At 39.2% G+C, this 12,544-nt stretch overlaps 1 protein-coding gene across 1 annotated transcript; it reads right to left on the bottom strand.

The window, feature by feature from the left end:
• Positions 1 to 11,437: 11,437 nt before the first annotated feature.
• On the bottom strand, positions 11,438 to 11,892 carry LOC139904444 (protein GL2-INTERACTING REPRESSOR 1-like). Its single transcript, XM_071886374.1, has one exon. It carries the CDS (start codon positions 11,848 to 11,850, stop codon positions 11,524 to 11,526), a length of 327 nt encoding a protein of 108 aa, XP_071742475.1. The 5' UTR covers positions 11,851 to 11,892; the 3' UTR covers positions 11,438 to 11,523.
• Positions 11,893 to 12,544: the final 652 nt, after the last annotated feature.

Here is a 12,544-nt window from a genome sequence, read left to right as displayed (position 1 = left end):
TTTAGCTTGGCTATACCCATAGTAGTATATGAAATCAATAGAATCCAAAGAGCACATCATCTATATGTGTGATTGTGTGTTAAATATGCATCTATCAACTCTAATAACAAATTAAATAAAATGCATAAACTCTAAGATGAATACAATACAGGAAAAAAAACCTTACTTAATGTCTAAGATGGTTTTTCTTGAATAGTCGGATTCGTCAATGGATAGTCGGATTCATCCGAAGGTGTTTGTGTCAACGTATTCATCGATGAATACATATTCCATATATTGATTTATCAATCATAAATAACGGCATGATTCGAAGTCGATAAAACGAACCCTAAGGATTAGTGGAATCGATGATTCAAGATTCAAGAATCATGTATTCATCATCGTGTAAATCTAAGATTGAAGAACATCATGAATTTGATTTGATAAACGGTAAGGGTTTATGGATTGTTTTTTAAAAAAGTGACGGGATCGTGAATCGTTTCTGACACTTTTGCTCATTTGTGGGATGACCTTTCTGTTATTGCGTTGGATAGAAAATTATCTGACCACTCACCCCTACTGCTTCGAAATGGCAGTGCTGATTTTGGGCCTAAGCCCATCCGTATCTTTGATTCTTGGCTCGAAGCAAAAGATGCCGAAGCCATTGTGGTAGAGGCCTGGAATAAACAGATTACAACTAGCAGACCTGATGTAGCTTTTCGACTGAAGCTAAAAAATGTAAAGGATAGCCTAAATTCTTGGAGTAAGGCTTCGTTTGGCAAGCTTGATGAAGAAATCAAACAGGTTGCTGATTTGTGCAACACTTGGGATTTAAAAGCTGAATTGAGACCACTCAATGAAAACGAACGACTAGAATGGCTATCCCTGAAGGGTAAATGGGTCGGGAAGGACAGAGACAAACGCAATATGCTTCGTCAAAAGGCAAGAGTCAAATGGTTAGTTGAGGGCGACGAAAATACTAGGTTCTTCCCCTCGGTTATCAAGCGTAGGCAAAACAAAAATAACATACGGGGACTATATATTGATGGTAAGTGGCAAGAGGGACCTGCGGAAATCAAAGATGAGATTTTTAGATTCTTTAAAATCCTCTACGAAGATCATGATTCAAGGGGGTTCTGTTTTGATGGATTCGACACTCCCAGGCTATCTCAGGAGGATGCGGCAAATCTCGAAAAACCTATTAGCGAAGAAGAAGTGTGGGATGCTATTAAGGATTGCGGTGTTTCAAAAGCTCCTGGGCCGGACGGGTTCAACTTCAAGTTCTATCGTAAATTCTGGTGGTTGGTAAAAGAGGACTTAATGACTGCGATTCGTTGGTTTTGGGGTAGAGGGGAAATATCGAGAGGATGCAATGCATCGTTCATAACTCTAATTCCAAAAGTCAAAGATCCTATCTCACTCCGCGATTATCGTCCGATTAGTCTGATTGGTAGTTACTACAAGATACTTTCTAAAATCTTTTCGAACAGACTTCGTGATGCCATAGCCAAACTGATAGGTATTGAACAGAGCGCTTTTATCAAGGGAAGATCAATTTTAGACAGTATCCTGGTGGCAAATGAGCTCGTAGAAGACGTAAAAAGGAAAAAGTCGAAATGTTTCATCCTTAAAGCCGATTTTGAGAAAGCTTTCGATAGTGTGAGATGGAAATACCTACTCGACATCATGGAGGCCATGGGCTTTGGTTCAAGATGGAGGAAATGGATGGAGTCCTATTTCCAATCTGCCTCAATTTCGATACTAGTGAATGGATCACCCACTAAAGAATTTAGTCTTCAAACGGGTGTTTGGCAGGGGGATCCGCTATCCCCTTACCTCTTTATTATTGCTAGTGAGAGGCTTAATATTCTTGCTAATATCGCTGCTCGAGACGGGTTGATGAGAGGAGTAGATGTGGGGACTGACAGAGTTTGTATCTCACACCTCCAATTCGCAGATGACACGATCTTCTTTGGTGACTGGAGTGTCCGAAACGCCTCCAATGTGTACAAAACTCTCGTGTGTTTTGAGAAGGTGTCTGGACTTAAAATAAATATGGGTAAAAGTCAGATTTATGGAGTTGGAGTACCTCAGGCTGATGTTGATCTCTTGGCTCTTAAATTTGGGTGTAGTGTTGGTAAGTTTCCGTTTAATTACTTGGGGATGCCTATTGGTCAGAAGTTGAACAAAAAAGAAGCGCGGTTACCAATTGTTGAGAAATTTAATAAGCGGTTGGCGGACTTGAAAGCACGTTCTATGTCGTTCGGGGGCCGGTTAACTCTCATAAAATCGGTCCTAAGTAGCGTGCCTCTATACTTCTTCTCGTTGTTTCGCGCTCCCTCGTGTATCCTAAATCGTCTTGAATGTTTACGCCGTAAGTTCTTTTGGGGCGGGTCGGGAAATGATTCAAAACTTTCGTGGGTTAAGTGGGATGATATTTTACTTCCATACGGGGAGGGGGGTCTAAATGTGGGTTCATTGAAAGCAAAAAACTGGGCATTATTGGGTAAATGGTGGTGGCGGTTTCGAAATGAAACCGACTCAATATGGGTCAATGTTATAAAGAGTATTTATGGGAGGGACGGGGGTTTGGGTAATATCTCTTTCAACTCTACTGCTTTCCGCGGCTCGGTGTGGAGTAATATTATTCGTATTGGTAATGATTTACTTGAGATTGGCTTAGATATTAATGCATTTTTTGAGAAGAAAATAGGTGATGGAAGAGATATTCTTTTTTGGAATGATGCCTGGATCAACAATATCACTTTGAAGACTTTATTTCCGAGACTTTTCAGATTGGATTGCAACGAGCAGGTACCTGTTAGCGAAAGAATTCAATTTTCGAACGGGTTGTAGTCTTTTTCGTGGAATTGGTCTAGAGAATTATCCGGACGACTACATGGTGAAGCGGAACGTCTGTCTAACTTGATTAAAAGCAACGTCTCTCTTGGAGTGGGTCCTTGCTCCTGGCGTTGGACACTTGATAAAAATGGCGTGTACAATACGAAGACGGTTGCACGAAAAATCGATGAGCAGGTAATAGTCAGAACAAACACAACTTCGGGCACCATGCGTAATAATATTGTTCCTCAAAAGGTTGGCATCTTTGTATGGAGATCATTGCGTGGAAGGATCCCGGTTAGGAATGAACTAGATAGGCGAGGCATAGACCTCGATACGCTCTTATGTCCCTTGTGTAATGATGAGACCGAATATGTGGATCATGCATTAGTATCATGTAAGTATGCAGCTGAAGTTTGGAAAAGTGTTCACGATTGGTGGGGTTCTCAGGTCCCTAGCAACTTGTGCGTAGGGAACATCTTTTCGGGTACAAGTAGGGGAAATATCTCGGGGCAAGATAAGAAGATTTGGCAGGCTGTGGAGTGGACAACGGGTTACCTAATCTGGAAAAACAGGAACCAAAAAGTATTTCGTAAAGATTCTTGGGCGCCCTCGAAGATCTGAAGTGAAATCCAAGTCAAAACGTTTGAATGGATTAGTAACCGGTGGAGAAGGAATTTAGTCGAATGGCATCAATGGTTGTTGTGTCCGAGTAATCTAGGCTTTCCAAACGTCAATAACTTGGATCCCGGCTGATGTATTCTACCTAGCTTTTCTTTGTGTTATAGTTTCTGTTGTGTGAGGCTTTGTATATGGTTTGTAGGTAGCTTGCCAGCCTCTCGAGATATTGTATTGCTTTTGTAAACTTTGTACATATTTCTCTTCCTTAATAAAATCCTTTGCCTTTTCAAAAAAAAAAAAGGAGTATTTTGGGATACATGTGTAAATTGAGTTTATGCGTGACGTACATCAAAGTTAGGTCACATATCTTTTTTTTTTTACTACGGTTGAGATGAAATGATTTTTTTTTTTTTTTTTCATCAAGGATGGAGACTTTTACATGTAAGATTTTTGAAATTATGGTGATGTAATTAAAATTTTGTTATATTATATAAAAGAGAAAGAGATTTTTAGTTATTAATAATTTAATATTGTTATATGCTTTGAAGAAAGGAAAAAAAAAAAAAAAGGTTACGATGATGCATGGTTTGAGAAGTTAAAGAGCTGAATCATTAGTTGGAATAACTTTAAGAAAACAAGAGTATATCAGGAAATATAATGAAATAGTAGTGGATTTATAAAAAATAATTAATTTTCCATTTTTTAATAGCAATCTCAAGTTGTTATTAGAAAAAGGGAGGTGATTCTCATCACTTTTTGATCCATCTATACCTGATTTACTATTATATCCTTAATTATATTTGGAATAATTCTCTAGAAGTAATGTAACTGTGAATTTATGAGACAAAAGTGTAGTTGAATTAAAAAGTGGTGTGAGAATCACCTTATCTATAAAAATTTAATATTTAATTGACATTTTTGTATATTTATTGGTAAAAGTCAAAGGATTGACAATATGTTTGTCAAACATTGTGACTGCTTGACGTTGCATCCTAACAAAGGAAAGTAACAATTCTCACCAACATAGCAATCAAAGCCGTAAAACTAGAAACTAATAAAAACGTAACTTATTATTTATTTTTTACCTACATCATACTGCTAATTCAAAATGATTATCAAACAATCTTCATACTCATTCAAAATGATTATCAAACAATTTTCATTCAGAACAAAATTTAATCAGAAACTATAAATCATTCAAATTATAAATGATTCAGAACTAAGTTTATTCATTGTCTATTACATTATGTATTAAGAGTGGTAGATTTAAAATAGGTATTGTGAACATTAAACATATATATAGTCAGCACGAAGTACAAAGTGATATTTAAATGGAGTTTTTTTTTTGAAAAGCAAATAATATTATTAATAATGGAATATCAAAGTTACAAGGCCCTATGTATACTATACAATTGTGAAATGGAGATGCACATTCAGGAACTAATTTAGCGAGGGTAGCGACGAGAACTATAACAAACTAAAGAGGGAATATGAACTTGAAGAAACAAGCCGAGAAAGAGAGGGAAACAGTGACGATCCAGCGCCTACAAAGCTTCCACACTCTATCCCGATTAATCAGACCCTCGATAGAAGAAATAGAATTCGCAGCTACACTACATTGAGAGGGTATGTCAACCTATGCCGACGACACGATGTGGTGGATCCGCGACGAAGAAGGAAGGATTGATGAGCCATTGGTGCCACATGATTGATTTCTTTTTGCGCAATCTTTTAGATATCCAACTATAACTTTGAGTTTGTATTTCGGAGAGAATCGAGACGGGAGACCACATTTTTTTGGAAAATACATTTAAGTTTCTATGTTTCCATATTGTGTAGCATGTGATCCATTTGGTTGCTTGCCATATCGAGTTTCCGAGTTTGTTGAGAGCGAAGGCTTGATCATTGATAATCGCATCGTTTACATTGGAGATTAGTGTGTTGTCTTGGGCCCACCAGTCAAGAACGTGTTTCCATATTAGAGCCGATTTCGGGCATAGTCCGAGAATGTGATCAGTGGTTTCGATTTCCAATTCACATAAAGGGCACAATGTGGAATCGAGATCAATGCCACGTTTGTCTAACTCGGATCTTACCGGCAACTTTTTTTGTAGGGCTCGCCATATGAAGATGAAGACTTTTTGAGGCACAAGTTTGTTGTGGGGTATCGTTGTGTTAAGAGTGTTACCACCAAATTTTAATATGTTAATCAGATGTGACATAGATTTGGTGGTGTAGGTACCCGAGGGATCAAGAGTGTATTTCCAGGAATCGGGTTTGGCGGATAATGTGACCGATGAGATGATGTTGTTTAATTCCATTAATTCGTTAAGAGCTCGGCCAAACGGAGGTCTTGTCCAACACCAATTTCCAAAAGAGGAGCCGTTTTCTTGTGTAATTCTTTCAGCGACAGTTGCAACTTTGTTAGTCTCGAGCATATATAACCTGTGAAAAAGTGTGCTGAAATGTTCTGAGCCAAACCAAATGTCGTTCCAGAAATCGATGGAGGTGCCATTTCCGAAACTTTTTGTGATGGAGGATGAAAAACCAGTGCCTAAGTTGTTAGCAGCCTTGCCAGCTTTAATGATTTCTTTCCAAACCGTGCGACCTGAAATGTTCCTGCAAGAAACGTTAGAGTCCAGCCCCCCCCCCCCCCCCCTTCCCATAAATACTTGTGATAATTTTGACCCATAATGCATTTTCCTCATTTTTAAATCGCCACCACCATTTACATAGTAGTGAGATGTTTTTGCTGAAAAGAGAGCCAATGTTTAAACCACCATTATCGTACGGTAGAATAATTTGATCCCATTTTATCCAATTAATTTTATTTTCAGAGGATGACCCACCCCAGAAAAATTTGCGTCTTTTGGCTTCAAGGAGGGTAAGGATGGAGGAAGGTGTGAGAAAGAGAGAGAAGTAGTAGAGCGGTATACTGCTTAGAATGGATTTGATGAGTGTGAGTCGGCCACCAAACGAGACCGTTTTGGCAGCCCAGTCGGAAAGTCTTTTATCAAACTTTTCAACTATTGGATGCCAAGATGAGGGGTGTGATGTAGGGATGCCAATGGGGAGGCCGAGGTATGTGAAAGGAGTGGTACCGGTAGAGCAATTGATATAATTGGCCATTTCATCGGTTTCAGAGGGAGAAGTACCGATTCCGTAAAGTTTACTTTTTCGGAAATTAACTTTAAGACCAGAGATTTTCTCGAAGCATTTAAGGAGTTTGGAAATGTTTTTCGCATTCCTTTTACTCCATTCCCCGAAAAAGATCGTGTCATCAGCATACTGAAGATGAGTGACGGTGATGTTGTCGAACCCAACTTTAAGGCCATGAATCTGACCATTAGCTAATGCCCGTTTCGCGAGGATGTTGAGTCCTTCGGCGACGATGATGAAGAGGAAAGGTGAGATGGGATCGCCTTGGCGTATGCCCCTACCTGGGGAGAATTCCTTAGTTGGGGAGCCATTGACGAGAATGGAAATGGATGAAGAAGAAAGGCATGCACGGATGAGACTAATCCATTTCAAGCCGAAACCCATGTATTGCATGGAGTTGAACAGAAAGTCCCATTCAATACAGTCGAAAGCTTTTTCGAAGTCGACTTTGAAAATTAGACCTTTGCGTTTTTTCCGTTTAAGTTCATCGATAATTTCGTTAGCAATGAGTACGCTGTCTAATATGTTGCGACCTTTGAGGAAGGCTGTTTGTTCAGCCCCGATGACCTTATGTATAACTTTGGCAAGGCGAGTAGAGAGGATTTTGGTAAGAATTTTGTAGTAGCTACCGATTAGACAAATAGGGCGATATTCATTTAGACCGATAGGATTGGGTTTTTTGGGAATGAGGGTGAAAAAAGATGCGTTACAGCCGTTCGAAATTTCAGAATTGGTCCAAAACCATTCTAACGCTTTAATGAGGTCGTGTTTAACAAGGTCCCAATATTTTTTGAAGAATTTCATATTAAAACCATCAGGGCCGGGAGCCTTGGAGCTATCACAGTTAATGATAGCATCCCAGATTTCCCTTTCGTGTAGTTCGGACTCTAGTAAGACGTTATCTTGAGGGGAGATATATTGAAGGTGAGGAGCATTATCGAATGGACAGTGGTTGTTAAGATTGTTTGGTTTGAAGAGATTTTTGAAGTAGAGGAATGTTTCGTGTTTTATGACATTAGGATCTTCAATCCAATTACCATTAATGGAGATGCCGTGTATGTTGTTTTTGTTTGTTCTCTTTTTAATGAAGTTATGAAAGTATTTCGAATTTTCATCTCCTTCGAGGGCCCATTTAATTCTTGATTTTTGTTTTAACATGTTAGTTTTGGTTTTTTCTTTGTCGATGTGAGAGAGTTTGTCGTTTAACCATTTATTTTTCTCAATTTCGGACAGGGGTCTAGTTTCGGCTAAAGCTTCCCATTCGTTAATGGCATTAAGGTGATCTAGAATTTGAGAGTCGAGATTATCGAGTTGTGAGCTGTGTTTTTTAAGTTCCATTTTTACATTTTTTAGTTTGTTACGGAATATACAGTCGGGGCGGTTACCGGTCGTAGGGATTGACCAAGCCCGAGCAATAACGGAATCAGCATCTTTGAGATCGAGCCATGTGTTGAAGACACGAATAGGTTTAGGTCCGGAATCAACGAATGTGTTTCTAAGGATAATGGGGCAATGATCAGAGAGGTCACGATCGAGGGTTTTGGAGGAAATGTTAGGCCATGATTTTAGGATTTCATCGGAGATGAGGAATCTATCAAGCTTACTAAATTTCATTCTTTTAATGCAGATTCGGGTGAATTTTTTCCCTCCAAGGGGTAGATCAATCAGGCCGGAGCTGTTAATGAAGTTGTTAAAGTTATTAGCCCATTGTTGATTAAATTCACAATTCATGCGTTCAAAGGTGTTTCTAACCTCATTAAAATCACCGAAGATGATAAACGGGAACGTGAGAGAGTTTACGAGGGAGGTTAATTCGGCCCAAAATCTGAGTTTTTTGGGGGACGAGTGTGGACCGTAAACATTAATTAATACAATCTTCGAGTCATAACCCGCCCATGACCCGCAGATAGCAAGAAAGAATTCTCCTTCAATAGCATAATCAAAGGAAAATATATTACAGTCCCATATCGTAATGATACCTCCTGATGCGCCAATCGAATCTTTTTGGACGAATTTATATTCAGAATTGTTCCAGAATGATTCAATGATGTAATCTTGGGAATGATCACTTTTTGTTTCTTGTAACCCTAAAATTGTAGGTTTTTCTTTAAGACAAATACGCTTGAGCCAACTAATTTTACCCAATTGCCCAATGCCCCGAATATTAAGAGAGATCGTACACATTTATAACAAAAATATAAACGAGAAAAAGGATGAGATGTTACCGAGCATTCCAGCGGATACCGATGCTTTGTCCGAATTCGTTTGTGTCAGTGCTTAAACCATTCGAGGAGCTCGTTGTCGGTTTGTTATTATTATGTCTAGAAGATGTCTCCGAGCCAAGGTTCTGTTTAGATGATTTATCTCCGACAATGGAAGAGGTTTTGCCTTGTTTTGTTAATTGTGAGAATCTTAGTTTTTGGCCACTCCGAGCGAGATGTTTAATGTATAGTATGTTTGATCTTGGGCGGTTTTTTGGGTTCGGTATTGGGGCAACAGGTGGGATGTGACTCACGGGATTGGTTTTGAGGATATCTTCTTTGGAACTCCATTTGAAAGGATGTTCTTTATCTTTCGGGATCAAGGTGGATTTTGTGCGCGCTACCGATTTTGGTTTCTTTTTGGATTTGGCTTTGCGAATGGAAAGTAATTCATCTAGGTTAAAAGGGTCAGAGGAAGTCGAATGGGTATGTGTAGGGGGTGGATCAGGCATTAGGCTAACCGGAGAGATATGGTGGTGTAGATTAGGGGATATAGGTGTACTTGGGTTCGAGTCTGGTATAACAGTTTCTGTAGGGGGAGAAACGTTATTTGTATTCGCATTTGGAGTAACTGGGTTACGGGTTGTGTTATAGATTGGGCCGCGAGGTGAATTGGGCTGGGATGGAGTGTTAATGGGCTCACTTGAGATGTGTGGGCTTGGTATTACATGGTCTCCGATAGGATCAGAATTAGTTTGGGAGTCTGGTGGGATGACATTGGGAGTGGGATCAGGGTGTGTAGGTACAGGAGTAGAATCATTAATATTAGTAGGTATGTCTACGTTGGGGGTAGGACCGTTAGGGGCATTTATGGGGGAGGTTGGAGAATTACTTTGGAAATTGTGAGTTTCCATACGTTTAGAAGAGTGAGATGTTGAACCATTTTCCGAAAAAGAATTACCAGGGTTGTGATCCGAGGTGTTACCGGAGTGGATGTTGACGTGAGTATGTTGCGAGGGGTCGTAATGAGGGTTATCGTCAAGAAGATCATCATCATCATCCATGTTTGATTCCTCATCGGAGATATGTTCGTTGATGTCCGAATCATAATCCGAATTGGATTCAAATGGTAAGTCATCCTGATAATTGAACATGGAAAAGTTTTGTACTTCTTTAACATAAACCGAGACATTCTTATTATCATCATGTATAATGACAGCTTGATCATCGATAGGTTTAAAGTTCATGGTCTTAATGATAACCGTACCATGCGATAAGTCTTGGTTGTTTTCGTTGGTAATGGAGCAATTAAAAGTTTCAACAATTTGGCCCCAATTACAAGCAATATCCCGAAAGGTGGACTCTAGCCAACAAGTGATCGGGACACCGAATATATTGATGCAAGCAAGACGGCCGGAAGTGGTATATTCTTCCGGATCCCACGGGTTAATATCGTCGAGCCAATTCCAAAGTGGGTTTTCCGGGTTATTAAGCATCTCAAGTGCAGGTCGTTTATCCTCGTAAATGAGCATTAGATCATGACCCCCGAGATATTTGATAGTGAACCCGGCAAGATTTTCACTTTGACAAATTTCATGAAAATATTCGAGATATTCTAAATCCTTGACCTTACCGATAACCGCGTGACCTAGTAAATCGATTAGGGGTTCGTTGACATTAACCTTGATAGTTGGAATTTTAGATTTGGAAGGCAGTTTGTTGGTGATCACCTCCATGAAACTTCGGTCGTCAGTAATATTAGAGGGAACAGGTTTGGGCTGTTGAACCTTAACTGGCTTAGTAGTCTGTTGAGTCTTGGGTTTTGGGTTATCAATTGAAGTGGTATCCCATGCCCTGTAAACCTTGAGGAGAAAGTCCCCGGAAATAACTAGACCTAAACGCCTAGCAAGTGAATCTTTGTCGAACTCCGGGACATCTATGAAACGAACAAACCCAAATTTTTTACCACTTTTAAGAGTTTTTTTAGGGATGTAAACTTCGTGGATGTTGCCATAACGTTTGAATATACCCCAGAAATCCACCGATGTCCAGTTTTCGGGGAAATTATGGAACATATACGAGGTGATGCGTGATTTATCAATCGGTTTCATGGATGGAGGGGTGTTAGATTTAGGTTTACCGAATTGCTTGATGAGGCTGACAGAGGCTTCACGTTGTCTAAAGTGATTGTAGATGAGATTTGAAGATGAATTTAGATTGGTGATATTAGATTTAGGGTTATGAGGAGCGGGGATAGAAGTGTTGGGTGGCGGATTGATATGAGATTTGGAAGGTGATTTCTTGTTATTCCGATCGACTGGTACCCAGATACCTTCGTTAAGGGGACGGTACTGGATGTGGTTGGCGGTGGCGCCGGTGGGTGTTGGGCGGCGGTCGTTGAGCTTGGGGGTGAAAGGAGAAGTATGAAGGGGATACATGATACCAGAGGAAACAAATACAAAGCAACAGGATATAATATAATAAATTATAGAACATGAACGAATGAAATTAAAAAAAGCAAAAAGGATATACCGGAGTAGTACGCCGGCGGTGGAAAAGTAGAAGAGAGCCGTTCATATTCTAGAGAGCGTATGAGAGAGAATTTTATGCTAATACTTTTTATTTAAATGGAGTTTAAATGAGACAATACCAACTAAAATAAACATAATTAATTTGCTACTACTTCCTAATTAAAAACATCTTCAAACTTATTCTAACCTAACTAATTTTTAGTTTTCTTGACGCTGTCCTGAAAAACGTCAAGTAAAACGGTGCTCTTGCATTTAGGGCACTTAGGATAATCCTCGGCCAACATAATATACATGAGACATCGAGGACAACCAACCAACATCATAGACGTGGCCTCTGGACTTGTAGAGTATCGAATGCCCGTCTCATCGTGAAGGAGCTCCGATGATAGACAAGAGCTTGTAGGAGACAGTGTAGTTGACTGATTTGTTGACTCAGTTATCGGTCTATGACATCTCGTCGGCGATAGGTTCAACTTTAATTCAAGCTTTGGACCTCCACACTTGTTCGTTCGACTCATTGTTTCTATTTGACACTTTCGAATGTCTCTTCCACAAGAGATTATCTGTTCAAAGTCAACTTCATGAAATTCATAATATAAAAAAGTGAACGTATATTGATCATAATATGCTATTAAAACATAAGGTTTATAATGATACCATGATGTTATATGCAAAATGTAAACAAGAACCATGATCACAACATAATATAGATGCTCAATTACCTTTAGTTTGGCAACTCCTCTTCAAGAACAACAATAATAACAAGAGACAGAGAGAGAGAGTTTATTAGTTCTTAGTGAGATGGGGTAGTTGGTTTGGAGCCTGCAAGAGGCCATTTATATAGAAAATCAAGATTCTTATTAATTGTTATCTTACATGTTAATTTAAATTATTATTATTATTATTATTATTATTAATAATTTACTAGTATTATATTTAATATTTATTATTTATTAGTATCGATTAATTACCGGGTATTATTTATTTTTATTATGGAGAGAGAGAGGGAGGGGGAGAGAGAGAGAGAGAGAGAGAGAGAGAGAGAGAGAGAGAGAGAGAGAGAGAGAGAGAGAGAGAGAGAGAGAGAGAGAGAGAGAGAGAGAGAGAGAGAGAGAGAGAGAGAGAGAGAGAGATGTTGGTTAAGATCGGCAGAAAACGTTTAATGGATGGAAAAAACCAATATCGGGCCAGAATAGAGAAAATGAAAGTAAA

This window comes from Rutidosis leptorrhynchoides, chromosome 4 (genome assembly GCF_046630445.1).
Source record: "Rutidosis leptorrhynchoides isolate AG116_Rl617_1_P2 chromosome 4, CSIRO_AGI_Rlap_v1, whole genome shotgun sequence".
NCBI lineage: Eukaryota > Viridiplantae > Streptophyta > Magnoliopsida > Asterales > Asteraceae > Rutidosis > Rutidosis leptorrhynchoides.
This window is presented reverse-complemented; position numbering and strand designations above follow the sequence as displayed.